Source organism: Oppia nitens, unplaced genomic scaffold (genome assembly GCF_028296485.1).
Source record: "Oppia nitens isolate AA-2021 unplaced genomic scaffold, nextdenovo-longstitch-racon4-pilon3 scaffold7_pilon_pilon_pilon, whole genome shotgun sequence".
Lineage (NCBI taxonomy): Eukaryota > Metazoa > Arthropoda > Arachnida > Sarcoptiformes > Oppiidae > Oppia > Oppia nitens.
Genome location: NW_026533251.1, coordinates 1,788,764 through 1,804,924, shown reverse-complemented (window position 1 = coordinate 1,804,924; position 16,161 = coordinate 1,788,764). Strand labels below are relative to the sequence as shown.

Below are 16,161 nucleotides of genomic sequence, written 5' to 3'. Positions count from 1 at the left end.
TAGCTTATCATTAAGTAATTGTTCATAATTTCTAAAAATTAAATAAATTATAAATTAATAAATACTTACTATAAAAAAATTTACAAATAAGTAAATCATATATCAGTTATTTTAGCCTAATTTTATATACAGTAGAATAAGTAATACAAACTACAACAATACTTACAACATTTGAGCCAATTTATAAATATTAATAATTATTTTAATAAATTATAACAATTTATATTATATAAATCTAAGAAAATTTACAGATTATTTTGAAATAAAACATTAAAATATAAGAGCATAAACTTGATATTGATTTACAGTACAGTATAAGTAAATGTTATTTATACATCTAAATAAACTGTTACTTTAATATAGTTTATTACAAGCAATACATAAAAATAATGATTTTTATTAAAACATAACTTTATGCATAAGAAATCTATAGTATTTAATTTATTTAAATGATTTGGATTTATATTTAAGATATGCATAAAATAATATTTTTATATACAGTATGAATATTATGAAAATATTAATAAATATTAAACTTTATTTTGATATGTTTTATATACAATATATATCAGTGATTGAAAACTAGTGTTATTAAAGATAACTTTTTGATTTAAAAGTTAATGTTATTTATTCAACAACATTAGTAAATATTTTTAAAAAATAAACAAATTGTACTGTATATTAATAACAAATAAAAATATTATTGAGAATAATAATTATATAAATTATAATGAAAATGATTTTTTTGCATTTTCACTTTTCAATTACTGGTATATTACAAAAACATATCAAAATAAAGTTAAAAATTTATTAATATTTTCATAACACAGTTTCAATAAAGTAATACTTGGAAGGGAAGGGCATGATTTAAATTATTTATTAAATAATGTTATTTTATTTGATTTATTTAATTATTTGATTGATTATTTAATTTATTTGATTATTTACTGTTTTAATAATCATTACAATAAAAAAACAATATTTATAATAATTTAAATATTAATTATAATAATTATTAAAATGATTGCCAATCGATTCCAAATTCATGTATTTGTTTAAACTGTTTGTAGAAATAAGTTTCACAATTACCATATTTGCTATAATAATTAACAGTTGCCTCATCTCGTCTACCGGTGCTCTCATCAAACACTTGACATTTTGAATACGGAGGACAATAGAGATGAAGGGATACGGCTTTGCATTGTTTGTTAGGATTACATACACGATGTAAACCAATTGAATCTATTAATAACTATTAATAAGTAAAATAAACAAAATATAAAATAATTACCGTTCATATAAGTGACGTCATTTAGTTTAAGATAAGTTTGATTAATCACTTTCATTGAATCGTTAATGTTTTCGGGTATATCTGGCCAATCATATCGAGTCTCAGATAAACTTCCCCAAAGCATCTAATAATTCAATCAAATTATTTTAATAATATATATTGTTTTAATTGAAAAAAAACAAACTGTTCAAATAATTAGTAATTACTTTCATAAAACAGTGAGAATCTGAATGATCGTGAATCACAGATCCCTGTCCTTCAGACCAACACAACAACATTAAGTTATACCTACCGTTACCTTTATCAACCAAATTACGGGTATATCTATAAAAAATAATAATATCAATAACCAGACTAATAAATCATTTACATATCAGTTTCACATACTTTTGTTCATCAAAATAAGCAAATTTGATCCAATCATTTACATTACTTTTATAAGATAACAAAATCTTTTGCACATAATTCACATCAATGTATTTGTTTTGATCAAAGAGTTGCCGTAATATAGCAATCAATTCAGTAATGCTGTTGATTGTCGGCAAAGTTTCATTGATGTTATATAAATCCATTATTATAACAAAATCTTAATATTTATTTATACTATTTTAGCTCAATTTACTTAAATGATTGAATCTCTATAAAGTATATGAGTTTTATAAAAACTTTCTTATAAAATACTGTATATAGTATAGTATAAAATATTATTTAACTATTAAAGATTACAAAGCAAATTTTTTAAATTATTAATTATTACTTTTACTTAATGATTACAAATAATAAACAATTTTTCATGCAATACCACACGCTTTCTACAGATTAATTTAACACAATTAGGGTTGTACTGTAAATTAGTCTATTATTTCTATGTTGTTCTTTTTATATTGCTAATTTTTATAATTAAAGTAATTTATTTCTTAAAAATATAATTATATAATAAATTTTCAATTTTATATAACATAATTTCAATAATTTTTAAAAATAATTTTGTTATAGCTTTTTAAAAAAATTTTCTATCTTTATTTTTATAAAGTTCGTTATAAATCTATATATGTAACTGTAATTTATAATTTAAATGTATGTTTAAAAATTTTAAATTTAGTATTTTCTAATTAACATTTATATATAACTTATTATAGATTTATGCATAATTTATATAAAGTTTACATTGATTATTAATATTATATTATTAAGTTATCCAACCTTCATAATAATATTTGAAATAATAGATAAAACATAATTTTTAAAAGATTCTGAAATGTCACTGAAAATGTCTAATGATAAACAAAATTGCATTTAAACATAATGTAGAAAATCAAATAAATAATTAAAATTTTTAAAATTATATTTAGTCTAAGATATTACATTAAATAAAAATATACTACACTAAATTAATTATATAAAAAGCAATTAACTAAAAACATATAATAATTTTATATAAACAAAAATTAAATTAATAGATATTGGATATGATTTATTATTGGATATTATTATAAATATGATTTAGAACTATTAAAATAAATTTGATAGTATTAAATAAAAAAATATCTTTTACTTTTATTATTTTTTTGTCAAAATATAATATATATTTTTTTTATCCATAAAATAAGTCATAATTTGATTTCTATTATCATTTTCAAAATTAATAAAACAAAGAAATTAAATATTAATTTATTGTATTATTTATTAGACATGAAAATTGTAAATAAATGTTATAAATCTTGAGTGACTCATGAAATAAATGAAATAAATGAATAATTAAAATATTTAGGAATTATTGATTGTTTACTAATTGTTTAATTATTGACAAATTAATGTTAATAAATATATAATACTTATATAATTAAAATTTGGAAAAATTTTCAATTAGGAAGAGATGTTTTCAAATAAAATCCCTTCATTTTGACAGAAAAATTCAAATAAATATTTCTTCTTAAGTGACAACTTCTGGCGACAATTCACTGCTTGTAGTGATTGCATCTTCAGTTAATACTTCTGTGAGAATTTCATTGTCTATCTTCTCTTCATTAGAAAAATCTTCATCAGTGTTGGTCTGGTCAATGGTCTGATCACTTGTCTGGTCAATGGTCTGATCACTTGTCTGGTCAATGGTCTGATCACTTGTCTGGTCATTAGTTTCATTGGAATTGTTTGTATCTTCAAGATTATTGTATTGTTCATCATTGTGTACATTATTATTATCATCTGAACCATCATTTGGTAAAATATTAGAATTGTTTTCCTGAGACTCGGCATTTGTATCAGTATTTTCTGCATTTTCCTCCGGATTTGATTCATTTTCTTCATTTAGTTGTTCATTGTTTTCGGTGATTATTTCTTCTATTTCTTCTAATTTTTCTTCATTTTCTTCAATAATTTCACTAATATTTTGTTCGCTATTTTCGTTTAAATTATTTTCATTATTGTTATTTTCATCGCTATTATCTTCATTTGTTTGATCATTGATTTGCTCACTAGTTTGATCAATGGTTTGATCATTGATCTGATCACTTGTTTGATCACTCGTTTGATCATTTGTTTGATCACTTGTTTGATCACTTGTTTGATCACTTGTCTGATCATTTGTCTGGTCACTGATCTGGTCACTAGTCTGATCAATGGCTTGATCATTGATCTGATCACTTGTTTGATCACTTGTTTGATCATTTGTTTGATCACTTGTTTGATCACTTGTTTGATCACTTGTCTGATCATTTGTCTGGTCACTGATCTGGTCACTAGTCTGATCAATGGCTTGATCATTGATCTGATCACTTGTTTGATCACTTGTTTGATCATTGGTTTGATCACTAGTTTGATCATTTGTTTGATCACTTGTCTGATCATTTGTCTGATCTATGTTCTGGTCATTGGTTTGTTCAATCCAATTGGTTTCATCAGAATTGATTATAACATCAATATTATTGTATTGTTCATCATTGAGTACATTATTATTATCATCTGATCCATCGTTTTGCAAAATATTAGAGTTATTTTCTTGAGATTCAACATTTGTTTCGACATTTTCTGCATTTTCCTCCGGATTTGATTCATTTTCTTCATTTAGTTGTTCATTGTTTTCGGTGATTATTTCTTCTATTTCTTCTAATTTTTCTTCATTTTCTTCAATAATATCACTAATATTTTGTTCGCTATTTTCGTTTAAATTGTTTTCATTATTGTTATTATTATCGCCATTATCTTCATTAACGACATTAATTTCCACATTATTTTGTTCATTATTATCACCAGAAATTGTTTCACTAATGTTTTCATCTGAAATGTGTTCAGAAATATTTGTGTCTGAATTTTGTTCATTATTTTCATTATCATTATTTTCTTCGTTATGTTCTTCGGAATTGTTGTTAATTTCATCAGAACTTTGTTCAGAATTGTGTTCATTATTTTCAAGAGATAATTGATTTTCATCAGAATTATTATTATTTATTTGTTCTTCATTTTGGTTTTCTGCAAATTGTGAAGATTCTAGAGTTTGTGATTCACTTATTTCTTCTATTAATTCATCGAAAGATTCTGTAAAATCGTCAGAATTACTACTATTTATTCTATTTTTATTTGGTTTGTTAACCACTTCTATAGGTATTTCTTGAGATATCAATTCTATTACTTTTTCATTGTTTAATTCTGTTGACATTTCACTGCTTATCAATTGTTCTTCAGTTTCAACTTCTATCGGTAATTCACTGTTTGTTATCAGTTCTTCTTCAGTGACCGCATGTGTGAACAATTCATTACTTGTTGCTATTTCTTCGTCAGTTAACACTTCTGTGGGAACTTTACTACTCGTAAATATCTCTTGATTTACTTCTTCTAGGGGTAATTCACTACTTGTCAGTTCTTCTTCAGTGACCACTTCTGTCGACAATTCATTGCTTGTTATTTCTTCTTCATTTGCCAATTCTGTCAGCAATTCATTAAATGTTGTCAGTTCTTCTTCAGTTACCACTTCTGTCGGAATTTTACTACTTGTTATTTCTTCGTCAGTTACCGCATCTGTCATCAATTCATCAATTGTTGTTATTTTTTCTTCAGTTACCAAATCTGTCGTCAATTCACGACTTGTTGTCATTTCTTCTTGAGTTACCACTTCTGTCGATTTTTCACTGCTTGTAGATATCTCTTGATTTACGACTTCTATCGACAATTCACTGCTTGTTGTTATTTCTTCTTCAGTTTCCACTTCTGATGGCAATTCACTGCTTGTTATTTCTTTTTCAGTTACCACTTCTGTCGGAATTTTACTACTTGTTATTTCTTCGACAGTTACCGCATCTGTCATCAATTCATCAATTGTTGTTATTTCTTCTTCATTTACCACTTCTGTCTCAAATTCACTACTTGTTGTCAGTTCTTCTTCAGTTGTCATTTCTGATGGCATTTCACTGCTTGTAAATATCTCCTGATTTACGACTTCTATAGGCAATTCACTGCTTGTTATTATTTCTTCTTCTGTTACCACTTCTGTTGGCATTTCACTGCTTGTTATTTCTTCTTCAGTTACCAAATCTGTCGCCAATTCACTGCTTGTTATTTCTTCTTCAGTTACCACTTCTGTCGCCAATTCACTACTCGTTGTCAGTTCTTCTTCAGTTACCACTTCAGTTGGCATTTCACTGTTTTTTATTTTTTCTTCAGTTACCACTTCAGTCGCCAATTCACTGCTTGTTATTTCTTTTTCAGTTACCACTTCTGTTGGCATTTCACTGCTTGTTATTTCTTCTTCAGTTACCAAATCTGTCGCCAATTCACTACTTGTTGTCAGTTCTTCTTCAGTTACCACTTCAGTCGCCAATTCACTACTAGTTGTAAATTCTTCATAAGTTACCACTTCTGTCGGCATTTCACTGCTTGTAAATATCTCCTGATTTACGACTTCTGTTGGCATTTCACTACTTGTTATTTCTTCTTCAGTTACCACTTCTATCGGCAATTCACTACTTGTTGTTATTTCTTCTTCTGTTAACAAATCTGTCGCCAATTTACTGCTTGTTATTTCTTCTTCAGTTACCACTTCTGTCGCCAATTCACTACTCGTTGTCAGTTCTTCTTCAGTTACCACTTCAGTTGGCATTTCACTGTTTTTTATTTTTTCTTCAGTTACCACTTCATTCGCCAATTCACTGCTTGTTATTTCTTCTTCAGTAACCACTTCTGTTGGCATTTCACTACTTGTTATTTTTTCTTCAGTTACCAAATCTGTCGCCAATTCACTACTTATCAGTTCTTCTTCAGTTACCACTTCTGTAGGCATTTCACTACTTGTTATTTCTTCTTCAGTTACCACTTCTGTCGGCATTTCACTGCTTGTAAATATCTCTTGATTTACAACTTCTATCGGCAATTCACTGCTTGTTGTTATTTCTTCTTCAGTAACCAAATCTGTCGTTAATTCACTACTTGTCGTCAATTCTTCTTCAGTTACCACTTCTGTCGCCAACTCACTACTTGTCGTCAATTCTTCTTCAGTAACCAAATCTGTCGCCAATTCACTACTTGTCGTCAATTCTTCTCCAGTTACCACTTCTGTTGGCATTTCACTACTTGTTATTTCTTCTTCAGTAACCAAATCTGTCGCCAATTCTTCTTCAGTTACCAAATCTGTCGTCAATTCACTACTTGTCGTCAATTCTTCTTCAGTTACCACTTCTGTTGGCATTTCACTACTTGTTATTTCTTCTTCAGTTACCATTTCTGTCGCCAACTCACTACTTGTCGTCAATTCTTCTTCAGTTACCACTTCTGTTGGCATTTCACTACTTGTTATTTCTTCTTCAGTTACCACTTCTATAGGCATTTCACTGCTTGTTATTTCTTCATCAGATACCACTTCTGTTGGCATTTCACTACTTGTCATCAATTCTTGTTCACTTACCAAATCTGTCGCCAATTCACTACTTGTCGTCAATTCTTCATCAGATACCACTTCTGTCGGCATTTCACTGCTTGTAAATATCTCTTGATTTACAACTTCTATCGGCAATTCACTGCTTGTTGTTATTTCTTCTTCAGTAACCAAATCTGTCGTTAATTCACTACTTGTCGTCAATTCTTCTTCAGTTACCACTTCTGTCGCCAACTCACTACTTGTCGTCAATTCTTCTTCAGTTACCAAATCTGTCGTCAATTCACTAGTTGTTGTCAGTACTTCTTCAGTTACCATTTCTGTTGGCATTTCACTACTTGTTATTTCTTCTTCAGTTACCACTTCTATCGGCATTTCACTGCTTGTTATTTCTTCTTCAGTAACCAAATCTGTCGCCAATTCTTCTTCAGTTACCAAATCTGTCGTTAATTCACTACTTGTCGTCAATTCTTCTTCAGTTACCAAATCTGTCGTCAATTCACTACTTGTCGTCAATTCTTCATCAGATACCACTTCTATCGGCATTTCACTGCTTGTTATTTCTTCTTCAGTTACCATTTCTGTCGCCAACTCACTACTTGTCGTCAATTCTTCTTCAGTTACCACTTCTGTTGGCATTTCACTACTTGTTATTTCTTCTTCAGTTACCACTTCTATAGGCATTTCACTGCTTGTTATTTCTTCATCAGATACCACTTCTGTTGGCATTTCACTACTTGTCGTCAATTCTTCTTCAGTAACCAAATCTGTCGCCAATTCACTACTTGTCGTCAATTCTTCTCCAGTTACCACTTCTGTTGGCATTTCACTACTTGTTATTTCTTCTTCAGTAACCAAATCTTCTTCCAAATCTGTCGTCAATTCACTACTTGTCGTCAATTCTTCTTCAGTTACCACTTCTGTTGGCATTCAGTAACCAAATCTGTCGCCAATTCTTCTTCAGTTACCAAATCTGTCGTCAATTCACTACTTGTCGTCAATTCTTCTTCAGTTACCACTTCTGTTGGCATTTCACTACTTGTTATTTCTTCTTCAGTTACCATTTCTGTCGCCAACTCACTACTTGTCGTCAATTCTTCTTCAGTTACCACTTCTGTTGGCATTTCACTACTTGTTATTTCTTCTTCAGTTACCACTTCTATAGGCATTTCACTGCTTGTTATTTCTTCATCAGATACCACTTCTGTTGGCATTTCACTACTTGTCATCAATTCTTGTTCACTTACCAAATCTGTCGCCAATTCACTACTTGTCGTCAATTCTTCATCAGATACCACTTCTGTCGGCATTTCACTGCTTGTAAATATCTCTTGATTTACAACTTCTATCGGCAATTCACTGCTTGTTGTTATTTCTTCTTCAGTAACCAAATCTGTCGTTAATTCACTACTTGTCGTCAATTCTTCTTCAGTAACCAAATCTGTCGCCAATTCACTACTTGTCGTCAATTCTTCTCCAGTTACCACTTCTGTTGGCATTTCACTACTTGTTATTTCTTCTTCAGTTACCACTTCTGTCGGCATTTCACTGCTTGTAAATATCTCTTGATTTACGACTTCTATAGGCAATTCACTGCTTGTTGTTATTTCTTCTTCAGTAACCAAATCTGTTGTTAATTCACTACTTGTCGTCAATTCTTCTTCAGTTACCATTTCTGTCGCCAACTCACTACTTGTCGTCAATTCTTCTTCAGTTACCACTTCTGTTGGCATTTCACTACTTGTTATTTCTTCTTCAGTTACCATTTCTGTCGCCAACTCACTACTTGTCGTCAATTCTTCTTCAGTTACCACTTCTATCGGCATTTCACTGCTTGTTATTTCTTCTTCAGTTACCACTTCTATCGGCATTTCACTGCTTGTAAATATCTCTTGATTTACGACTTCTATCGGCAATTCACTGCTTGTTGTTATTTCTTCTTCTGTTACCACTTCTGTTGGCATTTCACTGCTTGTTATTTCTTCTTCAGTTACCACTTCTGTCGGCATTTCACTGCTTGTAAATATCTCTTGATTTACGACTTCTATCGGCAATTCACTGCTTGTTGTTATTTCTTCTTCAGTAACCAAATCTGTCGCCAATTCACTACTTGTCGTCAATTCTTCATCAGATACCACTTCTGTTGGCATTTCACTACTTGTTATTTCTTCTTCAGTTACCACTTCTGTCGGCATTTCACTGCTTGTAAATATCTCTTGATTTACGACTTCTATCGGCAATTCACTGCTTGTTGTTATTTCTTCTTCTGTTACCACTTCTGTTGGCATTTCACTGCTTGTTATTTCTTCTTCAGTTACCACTTCTGTCGGCATTTCACTGCTTGTAAATATCTCTTGATTTACGACTTCTATCGGCAATTCACTGCTTGTTGTTATTTCTTCTTCAGTAACCAAATCTGTCGCCAATTCACTACTTGTCGTCAATTCTTCATCAGATACCACTTCGGTTGGTATTTCACTACTTGTTATTTCTTCTACAGTTACCACTTCTATCGGCATTTCACTGCTTGTTATTTCTTCTTCAGTTACCATTTCTGTCGCCAACTCACTACTTGTCGTCAATTCTTCTTCAGTTACCAATTCTGTTGGCATTTCACTACTTGTTATTTCTTCTTCAGTTACCACTTCTGTCGGCATTTCACTGCTTGTAAATATCTCTTGATTTACGACTTCTATCGGCAATTCACTGCTTGTTGTTATTTCTTCTTCTGTTACCACTTCTGTTGGCATTTCACTGCTTGTTATTTCTTCTTCAGTTACCACTTCTGTCGGCATTTCACTGCTTGTAAATATCTCTTGATTTACGACTTCTATCGGCAATTCACTGCTTGTTGTTATTTCTTCTTCTGTTACCACTTCTGTTGGCATTTCACTGCTTGTTATTTCTTCTTCAGTTACCACTTCTGTCGGCATTTCACTGCTTGTAAATATCTCTTGATTTACGACTTCTATCGGCAATTCACTGCTTGTTGTTATTTCTTCTTCAGTAACCAAATCTGTCGCCAATTCACTACTTGTCGTCAATTCTTCATCAGATACCACTTCGGTTGGTATTTCACTACTTGTTATTTCTTCTACAGTTACCACTTCTGTCGGCATTTCACTGCTTGTAAATATCTCTTGATTTACGACTTCTATCGGCAATTCACTGCTTGTTGTTATTTCTTCTTCAGTAACCAAATCTGTCGCCAATTCACTACTTGTCGTCAATTCTTCATCAGATACCACTTCTGTTGGCATTTCACTACTTGTTATTTCTTCTTCAGTTACCACTTCTGTCGGCATTTCACTGCTTGTAAATATCTCTTGATTTACGACTTCTATCGGCAATTCACTGCTTGTTGTTATTTCTTCTTCTGTTACCACTTCTGTTGGCATTTCACTGCTTGTTATTTCTTCTTCAGTTACCACTTCTGTCGGCATTTCACTGCTTGTAAATATCTCTTGATTTACGACTTCTATCGGCAATTCACTGCTTGTTGTTATTTCTTCTTCAGTAACCAAATCTGTCGCCAATTCACTACTTGTCGTCAATTCTTCATCAGATACCACTTCGGTTGGTATTTCACTACTTGTTATTTCTTCTACAGTTACCACTTCTATCGGCATTTCACTGCTTGTTATTTCTTCTTCAGTTACCATTTCTGTCGCCAACTCACTACTTGTCGTCAATTCTTCTTCAGTTACCAATTCTGTTGGCATTTCACTACTTGTTATTTCTTCTTCAGTTACCACTTCTGTCGGCATTTCACTGCTTGTAAATATCTCTTGATTTACGACTTCTATCGGCAATTCACTGCTTGTTGTTATTTCTTCTTCTGTTACCACTTCTGTTGGCATTTCACTGCTTGTTATTTCTTCTTCAGTTACCACTTCTGTCGGCATTTCACTGCTTGTTATTTCTGCTTGATCTTCTATATTATTCTATCTCTTGATTTACGACTTCTATCGGCAATTCACTGCTTGTTGTTATTTCTTCTTCTGTTACCACTTCTGTTAGCATTTCACTGCTTGTTATTTCTTCTTCAGTTACCACTTCTGTCGGCATTTCACTGCTTGTAAATATCTCTTGATTTACGACTTCTATCGGCAATTCACTGCTTGTTGTTATTTCTTCTTCAGTAACCAAATCTGTCGCCAATTCACTACTTGTCGTCAATTCTTCATCAGATACCACTTCGGTTGGTATTTCACTACTTGTTATTTCTTCTACAGTTACCACTTCTGTCGGCATTTCACTGCTTGTAAATATCTCTTGATTTACGACTTCTATCGGCAATTCACTGCTTGTTGTTATTTCTTTTTCTGTTACCACTTCTGTTGGCATTTCACTGCTTGTTATTTCTTCTTCAGTTACCACTTCTATCGGCATTTCACTGCTTGTAAATATCTCTTGATTTACGACTTCTATCGGCAATTCACTGCTTGTTGTTATTTCTTCTTCAGTTACCACTTCTGCTTGTTGTTATTTCTTCTTCTGTTACCACTTCTGTTGGCATTTCACTGCTTGTTATTTCTTCTTCAGTTACCACTTCTGTCGGCATTTCACTGCTTGTAAATATCTCTTGATTTACGACTTCTATCGGCAATTCACTGCTTGTTGTTATTTCTTCTTCAGTAACCAAATCTGTCGCCAATTCACTACTTGTCGTCAATTCTTCATCAGATACCACTTCGGTTGGTATTTCACTACTTGTTATTTCTTCTACAGTTACCACTTCTATCGGCATTTCACTGCTTGTAAATATCTCTTGATTTACGACTTCTATCGGCAATTCACTGCTTGTTGTTATTTCTTCTTCTGTTACCACTTCTGTTGGCATTTCACTGCTTGTTATTTCTTCTTCAGTTACCACTTCTGTCGGCATTTCACTGCTTGTAAATATCTCTTGATTTACGACTTCTATCGGCAATTCACTGCTTGTTGTTATTTCTTCTTCAGTAACCAAATCTGTCGCCAATTCACTACTTGTCGTCAATTCTTCATCAGATACCACTTCGGTTGGTATTTCACTACTTGTTATTTCTTCTACAGTTACCACTTCTATCGGCATTTCACTGCTTGTAAATATCTCTTGATTTACAACTTCTATAGGCATTTCACTGCTTGTTATTTCTTCATCAGATACCACTTCTGTTGGCATTTCACTACTTGTTATTTCTTCTTCAGTAACCAAATCTGTCGCCAATTCACTACTTGTCGTCAATTCTTCATCAGATACCACTTCTGTTGGTATTTCACTACTTTTTATTTCTTCTACAGTTACCACTTCTATCGGCATTTCACTGCTTGTTATTTCTTCTTCAGTTACCATTTCTGTCGCCAACTCACTACTTGTCGTCAATTCTTCTTCAGTTATCACTTCTATCGGCATTTCACTGCTTGTTATTTCTTCTTCAGTTACCACTTCTATCGGCATTTCACTGCTTGTAAATATCTCTTGATTTACAACTTCTATAGGCATTTCACTGCTTGTTATTTCTTCATCAGATACCACTTCTGTTGGCATTTCACTRCTTGTTATTTCTTCTTCAGTTACCACTTCTGTCGGCATTTCACTGCTTGTAAATATCTCTTGATTTACGACTTCTATCGGCATTTCACTGCTTGTTATTTCTTCTTCAGTAACCAAATCTGTCGCCAATTCACTACTTGTCGTCAATTCTTCTTCAGTAACCAAATCTGTCGCCAATTCACTACTTGTCGTCAATTCTTCTTCAGTAACCAAATCTGTCGCCAATTCACTACTTGTCGTCAATTCTTCTCCAGTTACCACTTTTGTTGGGATTTCACTACTTGTTATTTCTTCTTCAGTTACCACTTCTGTCGTCAATTCACTACTTGTTGTCAATTCTTCTTTAGTTACAACTACTGTCGGCATTTCACTGCTTGTAAATATCTCTTGATTTACGACTTCTATAGGCATTTCACTGCTTGTTATTTCTTCTTCAGTTACCAAATCGTTCGCCAACTCACTACTTGTCGTGAATTCTTCTTCAGTTACCAAATCTGTCGTTAATTCACTACTTGTTGTCAGTTCTTCAGTTATAACTTCTGTCGGCATTTCACTTGCTATTTCTTCTTTAGTTACCACTTCTGTTGACATTTCACTGTTTGTTATTTCTTCTTCAGTTACCACTTCTGTCTTCAATTCACTACTTGTTGTCAGCTCTTCAGTTATAACTTCTGTCGGAACTTTACTACTTGTAAATATCTCTTGATTTACGACTTCTATCGGCAATTCACTGCTTGTTGTTATTAGTTCTTCAGTTACCACTTCTGTTTGTATTTCATTTGACGCAATAGTTATATCATTAGTTATGATTGGTTTACTATTTGTGCTAAATATACTATATATTGTGGACAATGTTGTCACTGGCTTTTCAGTAATTTGTGTTTTATTCTCTGATATCATAGATTCAGTTGATTTTATTGTTGTTGCAACTGTTTCCGTAATATTTGGTGCAATTGTCACCAAAACTGGTTTAGTTACTGTGGGAAGCGGTCGACCGACTGGTTTTATGATCACCCAAAAAGGTCGACGAGATTTAGTTGGTTCGGGTTTATGTGTGGTTGTCATCGGAATATTCATTGGTTTTGTAATTCTTATTGGAATCCAATCGAATGGAAACCTTTTGGTGGCTTTTGATACTTCTTTCGGGAAAATAATTGATGTTTGAGTTGTCGTCGTATCAGACAATTCTGATTTTCTATTGTTTTCATTATCTTTACTAACATTTGTTGACAATTCAGACAATATATCACTTGTGGTAATCTCTTTCTCTTTTGTAACATCTTTTAGTATTTGACTATTTGTTGTTTTTTCTTCTTGAGTGACAATTACTGATGATTGTGTTTCAGACACCAATTTAATTGGTAGTTCAGTGTTTATTGTTGTGAATACTTCTGATACTATTTCTGTATTTATATCACTATTTGTGATCATTTCTTCAGTTATATCATTATTTGGTAATTTACTGGTCTTTTGTATCTCTTTCTCAATGATTTCTGTTAGAGAATTAGTGTAAGTGATAGTCTCCTCACTGCTTGTATTTATTGTCTCTTCATTTATAACTTCACTTTCATTTACAGATTCAATTGGCAGTTCACTACTGGTTATGAGTTCGTCTTCAGGAACAAAATCTGCTGGTATTTTGTTTTCTGTTGTCATTTTACTGCTTGAAATAATCTCTTCTGTTACCACTTCTGTCGGCATTTTACTGCTTATTGTCAGCTCTTCTTCATTAACTAATTCTTTTGGTAATTCAGTACTTGTAGTCAGTTCTTCTTCAGCTTCCACTCCTGTCGGCAATTTACTGCTTGTTTTTATTTCTTCTTTAGTCACCACTTCTGTCAGCATTTCACTGATTGTTATTTCTTTGTCAGTGACTAATATTGTCGGCAATTCACTGCTTGTTGTTATTTCTTCTTCAGTTACCACTTCTGTTGGCATTTCACTACTTGTTATTTCTTCTTCAGTTACTACTTCTGTTGGCATTTCACTGTTTGTTATTTCTTCTTCAGTTACTACTTCTGTTGGCATTTTACTGCTTGTCATTTCTTCTTCAGTTACCACTTCTGTTGGCATTTCACTACTTGTTATTTCTTCTTCAGTTACCACTTCTGTTGGCATTTCACTGATTGCTATTTCTTCTTCAGTTACCAAATCTGTCGCCAATTCACTACTTGTTGTCAGTTCTTCTTCAGTTACCACTTCTGTTGGCATTTCACTGCTTGTTATTTCTTCTTCAGTTACCACTTCAGTCGCCAACTCACTACTTGTCGTCAATTCTTCTTCAGTTACCAAATCTGTCGTCAATTCACTACTTGTTGTCAGTTCTTCTTCAGTTACAACTACTGTCGGGATTTCACTGCTTGTAAATATCTCTTGATTTACAACTTCTATAGGCATTTCACTGCTTGTTATTTCTTCTTCAGTTACAACTTCTGTCGGCATTTCACTGATTGCTATTTCTTCTTCAGTTACCACTTCTGTCTCCAATTCACTACTTGTTGTCAGTTCTTCAGTTACAACTTCTGTCGGAACTTTACTACTTGTAAATATCTCTTGATTCTTGATTGTTATTTTTTCTTCAGTTGCCTTTTCTGTTGGCATTTCACTATTTGTTGTCATTACTTCTTCAGTTACCACTTCTTTCGGTAAATCAGTTTCAGTTATAGTGTTAGTAATTTTTGTTGTTTTTTGATTATTTATTGTCTGAATCGGTAAATTGGAAGACAAGACCATTGCTTCAGTCGTTGACTTTCCTTCTTCTTTAACTTCAGTTTTATTTAGTGTACTCTTAATACTCTCTGATATGTTATTAATAAAAGAATCATTTTTCAAGACATTTGTTTGAATAATTGTGGCAAATGTGGGAACCATTGACGTTAAGCGAGTACTTTGTGATACAGTTACTGATTTTAGTTTTGGTTTAGTAGTAGTCGTAATTAATTTTGGTTTATTTGTTATTTTTGTCGTTGTCTTAATTTTTTGTTTTGTTATTGTCATTGCAGAAGTCGTTGGTGAAGTCGTTGGTGAAGTCGTTGGTGAAGTCGTTGGTGAAGTCGTTGGTGAAGTCGTTGGTGAAGTCGTTGGTGAAGTCGTTGGTGWAGTCGTTGGTGAAGTCGTTGGTGAAGTCGTTGGTGAAGTCGTTGGTGAAGTCGTTGGTGAAGTCGTTGGTGAAGTCGTTGGTGAAGTCGTTGGTGAAATCATTGGTCTCATTGTTGTTACCTTAATAGATGTCATCGCTTTTGGTAATGTGGTTTGTGTTGATATGATTTTAATATCTTTAGATGTCGTATTAAAAATTGTTTTTGTTGTTGTCATTGCATTAATTGCAGTTTTTGTTGAATTAGTCTTAACTGATGACTTAGCCGTACTCTTGGAAATGAATACTTTTGGCGTAACAGTTGTTCTTACAGTTGAATTCGTTACAGACATTACTTTCTGTTTACTTGTAATTGGTTTCAAAGTGAATGATGT

The 16,161-nt window shown here is 32.0% G+C and overlaps 5 protein-coding genes across 5 annotated transcripts; 1 reads left to right on the top strand and 4 right to left on the bottom strand.

Annotated features, from left to right (window-relative positions):
* Positions 1–1,015: 1,015 nt before the first annotated feature.
* LOC128963518 (cysteine dioxygenase 1-like) lies at positions 1,016–1,863 on the bottom strand. The gene is made up of 4 exons (XM_054310033.1): positions 1,679–1,863; positions 1,498–1,615; positions 1,292–1,415; positions 1,016–1,242 (listed from the first exon to the last, which is right to left on the bottom strand). The coding sequence occupies exons 1-4, from the start codon at positions 1,861–1,863 to the stop codon at positions 1,016–1,018; spliced, it is 654 nt and encodes a 217-aa protein (XP_054166008.1).
* A 1,361-nt stretch (positions 1,864–3,224) lies between these two features.
* LOC128963517 (putative uncharacterized protein DDB_G0286901) lies at positions 3,225–5,678 on the bottom strand. The gene has a single exon (XM_054310032.1). It carries the CDS (start codon positions 5,676–5,678, stop codon positions 3,225–3,227), a length of 2,454 nt encoding a protein of 817 aa, XP_054166007.1.
* A 37-nt stretch (positions 5,679–5,715) lies between these two features.
* LOC128963516 (uncharacterized) lies at positions 5,716–10,946 on the top strand (the record flags this gene model as incomplete). The annotated part of the gene is given in 10 exon segments (XM_054310030.1): positions 5,716–6,073; positions 6,224–6,622; positions 6,683–7,243; positions 7,322–8,080; positions 8,167–8,460; positions 8,539–8,694; positions 8,740–9,173; positions 9,375–9,497; positions 9,552–10,097; positions 10,485–10,946. Coding segments are annotated over 10 exon segments (4,092 nt in total), but the record flags the coding sequence as incomplete, so codon positions are not given.
* Positions 10,947–11,093: 147 nt separating this feature from the next.
* LOC128963515 (basement membrane proteoglycan-like) lies at positions 11,094–11,546 on the bottom strand. Its single transcript, XM_054310029.1, has one exon. It carries the CDS (start codon positions 11,544–11,546, stop codon positions 11,094–11,096), a length of 453 nt encoding a protein of 150 aa, XP_054166004.1.
* A 70-nt stretch (positions 11,547–11,616) lies between these two features.
* Positions 11,617–15,561, bottom strand: LOC128963514 (mucin-4-like). The gene has a single exon (XM_054310028.1). The coding sequence runs from the start codon at positions 15,559–15,561 to the stop codon at positions 11,617–11,619; it is 3,945 nt and encodes a 1,314-aa protein (XP_054166003.1).
* Positions 15,562–16,161: the final 600 nt, after the last annotated feature.